General features: G+C 36.3%; 1 protein-coding gene across 3 annotated transcripts in view; it reads right to left on the bottom strand.

Moving 5' to 3' along the window:
* Positions 1-2,160: 2,160 nt before the first annotated feature.
* The window catches only part of kars1 (lysyl-tRNA synthetase 1), a 32,185-nt gene continuing 17,190 nt past the window's right edge, over positions 2,161-17,155 (bottom strand). For all 3 annotated transcript variants that reach the window (XM_069901281.1, XM_069901280.1, XM_069901283.1), the window contains 9 exons: positions 16,389-16,514; positions 14,203-14,322; positions 12,846-13,008; positions 11,823-11,996; positions 9,981-10,066; positions 8,361-8,446; positions 4,721-4,847; positions 3,023-3,166; positions 2,161-2,510 (listed from right to left, as the gene is read on the bottom strand). In XM_069901281.1, coding sequence (XP_069757382.1) covers positions 2,424-2,510; positions 3,023-3,166; positions 4,721-4,847; positions 8,361-8,446; positions 9,981-10,066; positions 11,823-11,996; positions 12,846-13,008; positions 14,203-14,322; positions 16,389-16,514 — 1,113 coding nt within the window. In that variant the 3' untranslated portion in view covers positions 2,161-2,423. The remainder of the gene's footprint in view (positions 2,511-3,022; positions 3,167-4,720; positions 4,848-8,360; positions 8,447-9,980; positions 10,067-11,822; positions 11,997-12,845; positions 13,009-14,202; positions 14,323-16,388; positions 16,515-17,155) is intronic.

Raw genomic sequence — 17,155 nt, forward strand, 5'->3', positions numbered from 1 at the left:
ATTATCATTCAAAACATTATCACAAATATGCCCCTGATCATTCATAATAGTGGACTATTTTTGCACAGATGACAATAAACAGGGAACTTCAACATAAACATGTCGAACTGTGTCCAGGCTCAAGTTAACTTGCGATGCATGAGTGCACTGTTAATTATATCATGTTCCTGAGATCAACTTTGGTGGGGGGGTTGGTTTAAATCATACCCCCTCAGATGCCAGATTGAGACCATCTGAAAATTGGAGGAACACTTCACCTTCTATCTGGGCACCCTTCAAACAGATGGCATTAATATCAACTTTAACCAGCTTCTCTTAACCCTCCTCATCTTCTTCCCCCACCCTGCCCCCGTCTCCTTTCCTCTAGTTCTCTCTCTCTCTCTCTTCCCTTTTCTCTGTCTCCTTTAACAGCCAAAATTCTCACCTTTTCTTATTATATCATATTGATATTTTGTCCTGTTGGTCTGCACCACCCCCCCCCCCAACTCTTCATTCTTTCTTTCCCTAATATTTAATTCTGATGCCTCACAGCTTTTCTGTTTATACTTTGAAGAAGGGTTCAGGCCTGAAACGTCCTTAATATATCTTTACCTTCTATGGACACTGTGAAACCTTCTGAGTTCCTCCAGCATTTACTTTGTGTTTTTACTACAATCACGACTGCAGACTTTCATGTTGTACTCTTCCTCATCTTTAACCTGTTTTAAAAAAATATTTTACCATATCAATGCTTATCATATGCCTTCAGGTCACTTCTCAGCCTTATTCATTGCCCAGGGAAAATTATACTCCTAAGTGTAGCCACTATACAATACCATGCTAACTTCTGCAGATCCAATCAACACGAAATAGGAATTGAAGGTGATGTAATTATGGTCTGAGTCTTAATTTATGCATGGTAATTTCATCATGGTAACAGGACCTTGCAGCACACAATGTATCCAATAAGAGCTGTTATGGGTTGTATTATATATAAATATGTCTTTAAAGATAGATTATGGGGCTTTAGTGTAGGTCACTTCACAAACCAATATTTACACTTGACATCTCATTTAAAATGCAAGAACTTTGCTGAAGCCGGACACTCAGGCTCTGTAACTTTGCAAAGACGATGGAACTGCTTTGGAAAGAATTTCAAAATAGGTGCAAATGGTTAATGTCCACACTCAGGTGCTGATAAAGATCTTTCAAAGATTGGGGTTGGATCCCTGTAAATGGTTATTTAGTTTTTACAAGCAGAGAGAGGAAAAACGAAACAGGATTCTTCTCTTAAGAGAGGGGGGGGGGGGTCAGTTCTACAGTAGCAGTTGAGGCTGCAAAATGGCAAGCTGGCAGACTTGTTGAAAGACCCCATTTTGAAGATGGCTTGTGAGTTCTGAATTCAGCCTGTTCAAAACCTGTGTAGTCCTTAACAAGAGGAAATGGCTGGCAAGAACATTTCTTCTGAAATAAGGGAAACAAGAGGAACTCTATGGTGACCTGGAAAATCCATGATGGGGCAAGTTTCTTTGGCAAGACACTGAAGTGACTGATTGGAGGAAATGTTTGTATGTGTCCAATGAGCAACAAATTTCTCTCTAACCAACAAGAATCTTTAAGTACTAGAGCCTAGTGAAGATTCATAAATGTTAAATTCTGTGTACAGTATAAGAATTGCCTGATACCAGTGAACTTGGGAGAAGTGAGGTGAATGGCTGGACTATTAAAGGAAATAACTTTCCTGAACATATATACATTACATACACTGCGCTTATAATTAGAAGGGGATTCAATTAGGTTAAGTTAATAGTAATAAGTTAAAGTTTGATCCTGTTTTTTATGTTTAAAGAAAATTAAAAGTAATTTTTATTTAACCATTTGTCTTGCTGAATTTCTGTTGCTGCTGGGTTTTGGGGTCCTCTGGGCTTGTAACACACTCAATCAACCTACAACCCCTGTACGCTATGAAGGGTGGGAGCAAACCCACAGAGATCAGGAAGAACATACAAATTCCTTACAGACAGTGCTGGATTCAAATCTAGGTCACTGTAATAGCATTGTGCTATCCAATAAACTAACCATGTCATGTCTTCTACTATACTACATAATTCACCACTGATTCTATGGAAGGGATCCAAATGTATAATTTTTTAAAAAATTACATTCTACTGTTAACAATGATTTGTTGATCCTTCCACTTTATTAATAATTCATCAATTAAAAAAAGTACTGCAAGGAACATATTTGGGCAGTGTGGAGAAACATTACTACACAAGATGTTAAAGCTGACCAAATAATTCATAACATTGTCTTAATGTGAACCAACTTGCAGGGATTGGAAATTATTGCAAAACATATCAGCATAGTTGAAAAGCCAAGAATATTTTCACAAAAATTAATGGTGGTGATGCATTCATTCAGTACTTCATTGAATAGTAATATTCCTAATCTTCTGAAGATGCATTTTCAGTTGCATCAGTCTGTTCCTTTTTATTGTCCTCTGGTTTCATTGCTGGGAAGAACAAGACCTCCTAAAGGGAAGCAACACAAACTGAAATTAACTTTAGAATATTAAGCTTGGAAGAAACTTTAGAAATGCATACAATGTCAAATGTAGCCATTTTTGACATTAACTGAATAAACAAAACTCTGAATGCAGTTTAAAAACCAAATGCTTCAGACCAACATGAAACCAATCACGTAATTTTGCACACTGGTCCTGAGGAGAAATTTCACATTTACAGGCACCAATGTAGAGCAATCATTTTCAAGTACGGGGGCTAATGATTTCAAATTCTACTATGGCATGCTTTAAAATGGTTACACAAGCAGGAGCCAGAAAATAACACTGAAACAAGTCAGTATAGAAAATAAATCATCCAGCGTTGAAAGAAAGGACCTGACCCAATCTTGCTTACATGAGAATAGTGTTGGACAAAATAGCAAAAGTAGTACTAGAACTGACTGTGCAAAATCTGATTAGTTTAACCTTGAAAATAACAAAAACATTGGGCTTGCAATTGAAAGTAAAAAGTCAATTTACCTTAATATTATTAGAATCTGTCAGGAACATTGTGAGTCTATCTATGCCCATACCCCATCCAGCTGTGGGAGGAAGTCCATACTCCAAAGCTGTACAGAAGTTGTCATCAATAAACATAGCTTCATCATCACCGGCAGCCTTAGCCTGCAGCAACATTAAAACACAATATATGTGAAATAACTAAAATGGAAAATAAATTAGCATTCCATCTGGACTAAACATAAGTTTGTCAACTCTTTAAGAAATTGGGTTCATGAATAATTTTCATTTTGAACCAGACTGCCTGCAAAAAGCAAACCATTTTGATTTTTCTTCTGTCATAATTAGATCAATACAATTCATTTTAAATTCAAATCAAGACATTAGTTGTAGAAGGTATATGGACCAAATTATGCAAAAAGTTAATTTACTTCAGAGATCCAGCCCTTCTGGCCAATGAGTCCACCTAATTATACCAATTAACCTACAAACTCTGTATGTTTATTTTCTGGACAGTGAAAGAAAACTGAAGCACACAGAAGGGAAACAGACATGGGGAGAAATACAAACTTAAGACATAGGTGAATTTGAACAGGACACGAACCATGCTGTGCGAAAAGTGCATTTGCAAACGGTCTTGTCTCAACAGTCCAATTACAAAGTTTATGATTGCAAAAACTGTATGGATGTTAAATCAAGAGAAAACAAGAGAAACATTTTCCCCATTTTCAACATATTTTTCTCTGTGCTCTCCTCATACACTCCCAAACTATTGGTGTATACCGATTATTGCAATCAGCCACTAGGGACAAAATGCAGTGCTCAAGACTGCCCTTGGTCATACTAAACTTTCAATGCAACAACTTGTCTGACCAGAACCAAAGGAAACAGCGGCCTTAGTTGTGGAGCATTTAGCAGAGCTGCTCAGAATGTGCAGGGAAAGTCGAGATGAATGCAAACATTCATAGATGTTGTATCTGGAACATCTGGAATAGATCTTGTATCTGGAAGACTTGGAAGCGTTGTAAGGGGATGGGTTTTTTTACTAAACAACCTATTTACCCTTTATGTCAACAACCACAATAGCTAAGAGTATTCAGTAAAATAGTGGGCTTCACAATGGCATCAATAACATGTAAACTAAAATGTTAATTCGCCCAATACTAAAATCAATTAAACTGGAGTCACGAGAAAAATTCACATTTAACATTGTAGCTTGGTAGTTGAGTTTATCAATGCTTTTTATCATGCATAACAGAAAATAGTTGCTGATATTTCCAAAGCTTTTTAAAATGAAACTAGAAAGTCATTCATTTTTAATGCTATAACTGCAATTTAAACATAGAAGATAAGACAAGTGTTCAAGCATAACATCTAATGCACATTTCTATCAGTAAATCAAACCAGATAGATAAGAATGGCAATTGGAATATTTAAATAAGATCAAATGAAAGTGATGTTTTGCTACTCTTTATTGATTGGCAAGTCAATCATATGTGATATTGGTAGAATCAAACCACAAAAATGTACCCAAAAGACACCACATATTGACTCATTTTGCTGCTAACAATGATCTGTGTGCATTTTCTAATATATTAAGCTGATAATGTGGCAAAATGAGACAGTCCATCATCAGGGAGAAAATCCATGCAATATGACAAATATCACAGGACCAGATGTCTTTGGAGAATCATGGTGGATATAATCATTAATAATTACCATAGCCTGTTCTTCAAAGAGTTCTCTTTGTTTAATAGGATCATTCAATTCTGTGTATGAATTGCAAATCTCTTTCTTCATAACGAAGAGTTCAAATCGCTCTGTCAAACCCTTGAAGGATCGATGCCTATTATAGATCAAACAGCAAATGTAATTATATTTACAGTTGTGTTTAAATAAATAATTCAACCTATTTTAAGTTTATCCTTCATAACTGCTTTGATCAATATTTATACTTCAAAAATAATATTCTGCTGTCTTTATAGATCCTGACTGAACAACTGCATTCGCACCATTTTCTTCTTTTACCTGAGTTATTACCAATAGCTGAAATGAGCTTGAATGTATGTACATAAATACACAAAATGTGTATGTATCTACATAAATTGAACTGATATGTGTACTAACATATTAGATTTAACATATTATAACATAATATTAACATATTAGAAACACAATGCTGGAGAAACTCAGCAGGTCAAATGTTTTACTTTATATAGTAAAGATAAAGAAACAACCAACTTTGGCCCAAAACGTTGGTTAAGTATCTTAATCTTTGCCATATAAAGTACACCGACCTGCTAAGTTTCTTCAGTATTGTGTTTCCACATCAATTAAAGTGTCTGCAGACTTTCATACTTTACTCATGTGTAATACTGTGACGGATTACATCATATTTTATATTGTATGTTTTTGAGGGAGATAGATTGTGGGGGAAGTGTAGGTCACAAACACTTCACAAAACAGATCTCATTTAAAATACAAGAGCTTTGTTGAAAGTGAATCATGCAGACACCGAGAGCCTTTGCAAAGACAATAAAACGAGACTGCTTTGCTAAAGAATTTCAAAACCATGTGTAAATAGATTATTGTTTTGAAAGCAAAAGATGAATGGGCTCAAGCTTGGGTCCGCTGCCTCAATCTGTCTGGTTGCAGTTTGCTGTTCTAAGAAGGTCATGTGGTTTTACAAGCAGAGAGAGAGAAGAGAACAAACATGCTTTCTGTAAGAGTGAGAGAACTTGTTTCTGCAGTCATGTCAAGCTGGCAGCTTGTTGAAACCCCATTTTGAAGATGGGTTGTAAATTCTGAATTCAGCCTGATGAAAACCCTTGTGGTCCATGGCTGGCTAGAGCATTTAATCTGAAATAAGGGAAACAAAAGGAATTCTGTGGTGACCTACAGAAGAAGAGGCTATCATTTGGAAAACCCTGATGGAGCAAGTTTCTTCAGCATGACACTGAAGTGGCTGATTGGAGGGAATATATGAGCAACAAATCTCTCTCTCAAACAACAAGAACCTTCTTGAGTGATAACCATTTACCTTTCAAGTATCAAAACCTGGTGAAATTCATAAATGTTCAATTCTGTGCACAGTATAAAAAGTGCCTGCAACCAGTGAACTTGAAGGAGTGAGAAGTGAGATTGGACTGTGAATCAAAGAACTTTTCTGAACTTAGATACACATTACATACACGTGCACTTAGAATTAGAAAGGGGTTAAGTTAACAGTAATAAGTTAAAGTTTGATCTTGTTTTTATGTTTAAAGAAAATTAAAAGTAATTTTTGTTGGTGAATTTCTATTGCTGCTGGGTTTTGGAGTCCACTGGGCTTGTAACAATACATACATTTAAATGCTTTATCTTGTGTGCTACCCAGACATATCAACCCACACTTAACTCCATCAGTCTTTGCAATAATAAAACAAAAGTGGAATATGCCAATAGTCAGTCAAAAAATGTAGGGTATTGTGTTACTGGGATAAAAAGCAGGATATAGAGAAATGAACAGTTCATACAAGGGTCTGATCAAAGAGCAGTAAAAAAAATTGTCCTTGAATTTGAAGGTTTGTTTTCATGTTCATGCATCTTTTCACAATGGAAGCAAGAAGTCGGAGGGATCTCTTTTAATATAATGGCTGTTTTCCCTGAAGCAGCAATAGGTACAGATGGTGCTGAATGAGGGGAGGTTGGTTTGCATGATTGAGTTGCATTCACAACTCTAGTTTCTTGCAAAATTGGGCAGAGTAATTCCACTAGCAAACTGTGATGCATTCAGACAGGAGATATTTATAAAATTCGTAAGAGACACTGGGAACATGCCACATTCCCTTGGGCTTCTCGCAAATAGTCATTGATGTGCTTTCTTGGTCGATTGGTGGCAACGTAGTTAGACCAAGGCAGATTTTTCACTCCTACTTCCTAGGGACATGAATCTCTTCACCATATTATCTATAGGTTTTATTGGACAAATGCAAGGCTGGCACCAATGGTATACCTACAAAATCAGAAGGAGCTAGCTAACCTTTTCAAAAGCTGAATTTTCCTAGATTTGGTGGATGTTTACTCTTCCTATGGATTGGTCCTGCAGCAGTTATATCAGCTTATTTAATTTAATCTTGAATTTTATTTCCACCATTCCCATTTCATCCACTATCAGCAAGGAAACTTTCACTATAATTTAAATAGCTGTCCTCTCCTCCATCACTTCCTTTTCCTTGGAAAAGAATGAAAATACTTACAATATATTCTTGTATTAATGTTGATACCATGTAAAAGTTGACCCCCTCCCCACTTTTGGCCCAAAAATCTGGTATTTTCCATATATTATGTGTAAAAGTTGACCTATTTTTGGCCCCGACTGCTCGCCAGGTGGAGCTCCTGACGCCTCGAATGACGCAGGTACATACAGCGGTCAAAAGTAGTAGCCATGTAATAGTTGACTCAATAAATTTAAGACTAAAAATGGTTTGCAAAACTCAAATTTTACTTGAATATATACAGAATTGAATTTTATAGAACTGGAACAATTTTGTTTCCAAACAGAAGTTAAATTTTAACTTTTAACTTGGGCTTGCAGGTTAGATTTTACGTTTCAAAGTATAATTGTAGCCATTATGATTTAAAAAGCAGTACATTAGGTAAGCTTGCTGCTAGCTAATGTGATGCTATCCATTATCGCTTCAACAATGCAATTCAAAAGATTGAATTTGCATTACTTCTATTCATAAAGTTAGACAAATGAGAAGGAAAAATGCTTTAAACAAAGACCGATAATTCTGTAGCTGATAATTTGACAGGCATTTGGCTTTACTTGATTTCTCACATTATGTTTTTGATCTAATTATTGAAAATTTATGACATAATTGTAGAATCCAACACATTTGAATAATTCAAGCCCAAATTCAGCTTGTGTGATTTATTTCCCTGTTTTTCTCAAGTTTTGTACGTCACCAGCCAACAGGAAGCTTATTTGTGGCTTAACATGCACACAGACAAGATCAAATGTGTTACAGGCTGTCTTCCTCCTGCAAGTGTACTCTCCCTGGTATATAGATGCAAGGGTTACTAGACTGATCTTATTTTCCAGTGTATACTATTAAAGCTTATTTTATGCTGTAATTAGATTTGTGATTACAATAATAATGGTGTGTCTCCTTCATGTAAAAGAGGGTGTTTACTTGGACAACAGTATTCTCTCCTCCTCTTGATCCCACTCCTGTACTCTTCCCATTCATGCTCCCAAAATTAATACCCAGACTATTACACATTTTCTCTCCCCACTTTGAAGCCATTAAGAAACCACTGCTGAAACAGAAATGCTCTATATTACCCTTGGTTATATTTATTTTTTGAACTTTACCATTTGGCCAGTGGACTCATGATTTGAGGATGATCACAAATGAATGTTGGGTTAATGCAAGTAACCTCCAGGAATTCACCAACCAACTGGAAGAAAACAATGATGATTCAAAATGGCTTTAAAAAATATTTAACTTTAAATAGATTACATTCCACATCAGATACAGTTCATAAATCAGGTGACAACTAATGATGTTGTGCCACAGAAATGTTGGAAAATCTATCCTGTTTTGTGTTTCAGCCATTGAATTTAGTTATTTATATCCACTAAAATGCAAGACAAATATATACGGAAGAGAACAGCTGATATCAAAAAATGCTGAAGGAAACACTAATGATTTTTAAATAAAGTTGCTTCTTCATTTGTCATTAAATTAGAAAGCAAAATCTTGGCACAAAAACAAATTCTGATATTCTAATTTAAATAAGTGCTAAACTATTCTCATTTGTCACAGTAACTGCCAACTTGCACAACTAATCAAAGGGAAGAAAGCAAAAGATAAACCATCTTGGAATACAAAACTGGCTAAAGAATAACAATTTTAATCCCAAAATGTATCATTCTTGTCAGCACTCGTGAATTATTTTGTAATTTCACCCAAGTTGTTATCATCCCATTGTCAGACTCTTTTTTTTAAACTTTATTTAAGATTTTATAACATGAATAACATATAGGATTACATTTAAAAAAATTAAGAATAAAATAATAAAACTACAATACAATATCAGTAATCTAAATAAACTATACCCTCCCCAATAATTATTACACATTAATAACCCAACTCAAATTAGTCCAACCCCCCCTTTCCCCCCAAAATAAAGAGTGAAGAATTAATAAAGTTAATAATATATGTGAGAAAAAAAACAAAAACATAACCGATTAAAATACTAACAAAAAGAAAAGTAATTAATACTAAGATATCAGACTTAAAAAACATATTTAAATCAAACTTAAATGCATATATTTAACAAACGGAGTTAAGATGAAACATATATTTAACTCAAACTTAATATAAAAAATTAGTAAAGTTAGTAACATTATCTATCAAAAATTCTTAAACAATAATCAATTCTTAAAAAAAATTGTAGCATGAAAAAAAAGATGAAAAAAAAACTTTCTCTATAGAGATAAACCTTCACCAAATATCAACTAACTTCACATCTATCATCATATTAGTCACATAAACCACCATCTTAAAACAAAATTCAAACCTCATTAAGCATTGTGCAATTCAATTTTAGTACTCTTCCACCATTTTTCCCTTTTACTCTTGAATAGTTATCCAATAAAAGCTCCAATACCACATTTAAATATCCCCAATCATTACGTTAAAATTCAGATATCCAAATAATAAAAACACATCTACAACGAAATCTATATCTTCAACAAATGGAGCATAAACCACAAACAAAATTCAAGCCTCATTAAGAATTGTACAATTAAATTTATAACTTTCACCATTATTCCCTTCGTTCTATAACTAAAATAGCAAAATAATATACACTCCTTTCACCTTAAAGTTAAAGAAAAAATATTAAAAAAAACTTATCCATCCCATTCACATTCCATTGTCAGACTCTTGATTGTTCATGGAGTTGGGTGTTCAATAATGCACTGTACCTTATCTAAAAGCCTGGCTGCAGATCTCGGAGGTGGACATTCAACACCTTTCCGAACACATATGTCATCCAAGAATTTGCGAGCCTCTGTTCACACAAAATGAAATGGGTTCACTTCAGAGCAAATTTAAAAAAACAATGCTGTTCTATTAAAGGAAATGACATTGTTGCTAATGAAGTATTGTGCTATTTTTAAAACAATTTAGATTCTGAGGTGACTTTATAATGCAGCTATTGTGAGGATATTTTTCCCTATGTGGAATCTCAATCACATTGGGACAATGGGGCGGAAAGATTGGCGTAGTAGTTAGCACCACGCCTTTACAGCGCCAGCGATCGCCAGCAAATCCTGCTCTGTCTGTAAGGAGTTTGTATGTTCTGCTCATGTCTGTGTGGGTTTTCCCCGGGGGCTCCCAGTTTGAAATTTAACTGGGGTGTAAATTGGGCGGCACAGTCTCATGGGTCAACCTTGCTGTAGGTCTAAAAAAATTTTTAAAAATGTAAATTTTATGATTTCACACTAACCATATAACCGTTTACAGTAAGTCAATCTGTGATGGAGATGAAGAGCTTTTCCCTCAGTTTCATGATACGATGGAATTCTCTAAACCAGGGTTCTGAAGGATGAGCTCAGAAAAGATTCTTCAGAGTATTCAGGAGGTATGAGTTACAGGCAAAAGTGATTCTGAGCCCAAGGTCAGAGCAAGACCTTTTGAATAGGGAAGCCGGTGAAAGGGTCATGAAGACCTGCTCCTGCTTCTTGCAGCCTTCATTGTGCACATGGGCACTTCAGTTCAAAATTGTGTGCAACAACTGTAAAAGTAGCATTCCTGACTTTCATCTGATCACCACAAAACTAGGGTCAAATTCTTCCTAGCAGGCACGTTTTTAATTAATTAAAAAAAATTAAACATTCAGCACAGTAACAGGCCATTTTGGCCCACAAGTCTGTGCCAACCAATTTACACCCCATTAACCTACACCAGAGCTCCCAGAGAAAATCCATGCAGACACAGGGAAAACATACAAGCTTTTTAAAGACGGTGTGGGATTTGAACCCTGGTCCAATCCTGATCGCTGGCACTGTAAAGGTGTTGTGCTAAATGCTATACCGACTGTGCTGCCCTGCGCACTGTGAACAAGTTCTCTGTCCCACGAGCCCGTGCCATCCAAATGCACCGATCAACCTACAACGCTGTACCTTTTGGAGGGTGGGATGAAACCCATGCAGATATGGGTAGAACATACAATCTCTTTACAGACAGTGCTGGATTCGAAGTCAGATTGCTGGTGCTCTGATAGCATTGCCCTAACCACTACACTAACTGTATCACCCCAGCTTATGCAAGTATTGTCTGAGATTCTATTTTTCATGTGGGCATTTGACCTACAAATCGATTATTTTACAACTTTGATGATAGTGATGTTATTACCATAAAATAGTTATCTGGAAGCAATAACTAAACTCAAAAATCAACAGTGATCATAAAATCCAGGTTAACCTGACATTGAATGCTATCTCTTGAGGGCCATGTATAGATAATTGGATTCAAGGTCTTTTGAGAGAAGGAGCTACAAAAGGATAGATTCCTGGAAGACTCCAGTAGTTGTAGTGTGTGGGTGGGCAGAGGTGCTCTAGATCGAGTTGGGCATTTAATAGGCACACCCAAGCAGCTGAACAATTGAAAAGTGCTAGCAGAGGAATGTGTGATCAATCACATCAAGATAGAATTATTAAGATTGAATTTAAGAAGCAGAATAGAAAAATTTGAGTTCTCACACATCAACATAAAAATCCCACTCATTAAGATCTCTGATTAATAACAATATATTTCACACTTACCTTCAGTATCATACTGATCAGGATTTGGAAATTTCTCCCCTAGAATTTTCTCCAAATCCGTGGTCAGACTGAGGCGTTTGAATGGTGGTGTAAAGTCAATTTCATAACTCTGGCCTTCTGGTCCATCTGGGTGGTACGTAATCTTAAAACTTCCTGTAATGTGCTTAACCATACCTGTAAAAGGAAACTTCATACTTGAATTTTGAAAAGATCCAGGTTAGATCCAGTTCAACAAGTTAGCAGAGTTAGTGGAAACACAACTTGGCTGGTTGGAAAAGGAAGATAAAAATGAAAAATCTATTGGGTTTGCAAAGCTTGCTGCTGGAAAATTGCGATGATGGCCATCAGCTGATGACTAGATGAAATGTCACTTTGCGGTGGAGAAGATTGTGTGGTCCTGTGACCCCAAGAGTTATGCTGTCCGGAGTTATACATGAGTTATACCATAGGGTAGTAAGGTCAAGGGTGAGGTCCTTGACAAAGAACAATCCAACCAAGTCTTCAATGGTGGAATAGGCAGACGGAGTTACTCTGAACTGTGAAAGGGGATGAAGGCTGCAACAAATCTATCGGCTCCAATTGTCATGGTTTTTATGCCATTGGAATGATTTGTGAAGTATCCTGTGCTTCTTGGATGCAACATCAAGTACATGTTAAACAAATACACACACAAGCATCTTCGCTCTGTGGATCAACGGAATAAAGGCCATCATCCACAACCACGAGGTATAGACACGACGACGATCAATACTCCAAGGCTTCATAAATGCTCCGCCCTCTCTAGAATTAATAATCCTACTAACATTCTTCATCAAGATTTAATTTTTGAATAATATCACTGACAAAATGGCAACATGAGCTAGTGAATGAAATGACTTTATAGCATGACATTCAAGACACAAAATTAGGGGAAACAAATTAAGATATTAAGAAAATAGTCATCATTCTTCTAAGGTTTATGAAATCCACAATCTACGACATGCTGGGATTCATTTGTTCAGCACTATGAATCACATTACTAACCTGAAAGAAGCTTTTCGGTGATTTGCATCAAGTCATTATAATCTGCATAAGCCATGTAAAATTCACAAGTGGTGAATTCTGGGTTGTGAGTTAGGTCAATGCCTTCATTTCTAAATTGGCGGCCAATTTCATACACTCTGTCAATACCGCCCACAACCAGCATCTGAAAAGTAAAAATATGATAATATAACAGGTGAATTAAATTTTTGTTGTATTGTAGAGGTTAGGTAATAACTCAAATCTCACAAATTGCAATCATAGGAACAGTGTTTAAAAGAGAGGCAATATATTTTATACAGGGGATAAACTGGGAATATAAATTATTTGATTTTGAAAATGCGTTTCCAGGATTACAACTAAATTTTGAAAGTACATTTTTTTAGAAAATTTTATTTATCATTTGTATGAATTCAATAATGCAGTAACTTAACAAACCATACAAAATGATACAATCTCCCCAAATGCACATTTCTTGATGAATACATTTCTTTATATTCAATTTGAAGTATTATTATTTAAATCCTTACACATTGCACAAAAGTGATGCAAATTGCCAACTATTTTCAAACTTCTATCCATTTTTCTTAATTTGAACATTAAGTATTCACATTGTTGACACAAATAAAACAAGAGTGCTGAATGTAGACTTTCAAATAGTAAATAATGTTCATCCTCCAATGTTTCAAGGAATCACAAATTATTTGAGATGCATACAGTAAATAAGGCATATAAGACCCACTTTTTTCCCCCAAAAATATCCTCCGAGTCTTGTGTGAAGTTTAAATTAGGGTGATAATGGTAATGCCGTCAGTGATCACCGTTGCTGCGTGACTCATTAGCATCATCGCCATCTATCATTGGGGGCTGGTGGCAGGCTATCGGGAAACTCTCCCATAAGCCCGCCATCAGTCCCCACACTGGTCCTATTGCCCTGCTTCCCCTCACCATCCTGGCACCAGTCCCCACACTGATTCCACTGCCCCGCACCTCCCCCTCCCAACCTCGGCCAGGAGAGAGAAGGGCGCAGGGACCAATACCGGGCTGCTGGAAGAGAGCAGGGCAGCAGAACCATCGTGGGGACTGATAGCAGGCCACTGGAAGAGAGCAGGAAAATGGGACCAGTGTGATAAACACCCATCCTTGCCATTAAGTATCGCTAGTCTTCTTAGAATCATAAAGCTGCACAACGTGGAAAAGAACTCTTCTGCCCAACCCATCCATTCTAACCAAGTTACCTATCTGAGGTTGTCCTATTTGCCTGTGTTTAGCCCATAACCCTCTAAAACTTGGCGATCCTGCCCACATTCACATTCCTGTTCGTTTCACTTTAAACAAAAGTATTATTCCATAATCATACCTTGTGGTAAAGCTCTGGTGCAATTCGCATGTACAAATCCATGTTTAATTCATTGTGATGTGTAATAAAAGGCTTGGCAACAGCACCACCTGGAATTATGTTCATCATTGGGGTCTCCACCTATAGGGAAAATTAAATTTACATGAATTGGAGCAACAATATACTCGCAAATACTAAAATAAAATTGTGCCAACGTGGTTAAAACCTACATAATAAATTCCACTAGAACATTACACCACAGAAAACAGACTCTTCAGCCCTTCTGGATTTTGCTGAACCATTATTCCGCCTAGACCCACTGACCTGTACTCATTCCATATCCCTCCACACCCCTTCCATCCATGTACCTGCCCAAATTTTTCTTAAAAGTTAAAACTGAAATCACATTCACCACTTCAGCTGGCACCTCGTTCCATACTCCCACCACTCTCTGTGTGAAAAAATTCCCCTTAATGTTCTCTAAACATCTTCCATTCACCTTTAACCATGTCCTCTGGTTTGTATCAAATCTATCCTCAGTGGAAAAGGCTTACTTGCATGTACTCTTATCTATATCCCTCATAATTTTGTATACCTCTTATCAAATCTCCTCTCATTCTTCTATGCTCCAGGGAATAAAGTCCGATTTGTTTAACCTTTCCCAGTCCTTCAAATCCCTGCAACACCCTAATAACATCCTGTTACATTCTAGTAAATCTTCATTGTGCTCTTTCAAACTTATTAATATCTTTCCTGTAGTTAGGTGATGAAAACTGCACACAATACTCCAAATTTGGCATCACCAATGTCTTATACAACATAACCATTACATTCCAACTCCAATATTCAATATAATGATTTATGAAGGCCAACTAGCCAAAAGCTCTCTTTATGGCCCTATCTATCTGTATTCCCAGATCCCTCTGTTCAACTGCACTCTCAGTGCCCTACTGTTTACAATGCTACCTTGGTTTATCCTTCCAAAATGTCCTTTTAAAATCTTAATAAATGTAGTACCAGCTGTAGGATATGTTATATTGTCACATCCTAGCTCAATCATTCAATTCAAACGAGTCCAGATTGTCAAAGGGGAAATACTTTCAAAAGGGATTTAACATAGAATAATAGAAACCTCTCCTTGAGGCTTATACCCCTAATCTAGGCAACATCCTTTTAGATCCTTTGTGTACTCTTTCCAAAGTCTCCATATCCATCCATCCAAAGAAAATCTTGTATAGCTGTAACATGATTGTGCACTTTTATACTCAATGTCCCATTCTATGAAGGCAAACATATCATTTGTGTTCTTTACCATGAAACCTATCAAGATCTCTCTCTCTACCTGAACCACAAGATCTCACTGAACTTCTAACATCTCTCTCTGTTTTAAGAGTTCTAACAATAACTGTAGATTTGATCTCCCAAGGCGCAATACCTCACACTTCTACAGAATAAACCCCATCTGCCATTTCTCCACCCATATCTATATCCTGTTGCACTCTTTCATAGCCTCTGTCTACAGCTCCACCAATCTCAGTCCCAACTTATTAACCTACCCACCCCTTCTCATTCAAATCATTTATATGCATCACAAACAATAGAGTTCCCAACACTGATCCTGCAGAACCCCATTGGTCACAGATGTATTGCCAGTGATGCTTCCCACATTAACTTTCCAAAATAAAGGTTTATGATGAAACAGTGAGTTTGTTAAATATGATTTGCCTTCAACAAATCTATGCTGATTTATTTATTCTAATTTTCAAAGCTAGTGGCTAGTAGTTCTGTCTCCAATTACTGTTTCTGGAAATGTTCCAACTCCCAAGGTATTTAGTTATCGAGTTTATCTTTGCACATTTTTTTCCAAATGGCATATTTTGAAGTATTCCAGTACTCAAAAACTACCTCTAAATGTTGTAAGATTATATCACTTATACCACTTTCTCCCATTCTTCCCTCAGCAAACCAAAATCCATACCATTTGGACCAGGTGATTTAGCCAAATTAAGAGCAATTGGTTTTCGATAAATGTTTGAGTCCATCTGGCATCTCTAAAAAAAAATTCATTCAAACACACTGGTTTTAAGAGTTTGAATGGCAATACATAAATTAATTAACTGCAACAGCTTATCAAAAATAAAATAAGTCACCAAATCATTTGATTTATTTATGAATATTAATAATTATATATTTATAAAGAGACTTGCCTCAAGAAATCCAAGATTATCTAAAAACTTCCGCGTGTAGGTGATGATTTTGGCCCTGGTGATAAATTTCAGCCTCACATAATCATTCAAGATCAGGTCCAGGTATCTTTGACGATATCTAGTTTCCTGTCAGAAGAAAGAATAAATGTGCAATCCAAGGAAAATCCTCCCTAAAAATATCCTGGAACTATAGTGACCGTACAAGTAAACACACCAAGCATGTGACAAATACACACAAAATTTCAATTTGTTACTATGCAGGAAATGACAACCAACTGATGAAAATAGAATCCAGTTTAGAATTTCAAGAGCTTACCACTATTAACAAACAATAGTTTCCTTTCTAGTACAGAAGAAGTTTATAAACGTTGCCAGAATTAGGGAATTTACATAATTGTGAGAGACTTTACAAACTAGGCCTGCTTTCCTTTGATCATCATAGGTTCAAAGAGGATTTTAAGATCAAAAAAATCATGAGGGACAGAGATAAGATGATGTGTGGTAGTCAGTTTCCTAGAGTAGGAAAATTAATAAATAAGGGGAAGGCAGAGGGATTTAGAAATGTGGTGGACATATGGAATGAGCTGTCAAAGTAGTCAATGTTAGCTTTCTATAAGAAATACATGGATAATTACATGGGGAGGGATTGGAGAGGGATGGGCCAAACACAAGTAAGTGGGACTAAAGCAGGAAAGCATGGTTTTTGCATGGACAAGCGAGGTCTGTGGACCTGTTTACTTGCTGTAAAATTTAAGATAAACAACTTA

This window comes from Narcine bancroftii, chromosome 10 (genome assembly GCF_036971445.1).
Source record: "Narcine bancroftii isolate sNarBan1 chromosome 10, sNarBan1.hap1, whole genome shotgun sequence".
Taxonomy (NCBI): Eukaryota; Metazoa; Chordata; class Chondrichthyes; order Torpediniformes; family Narcinidae; genus Narcine; species Narcine bancroftii.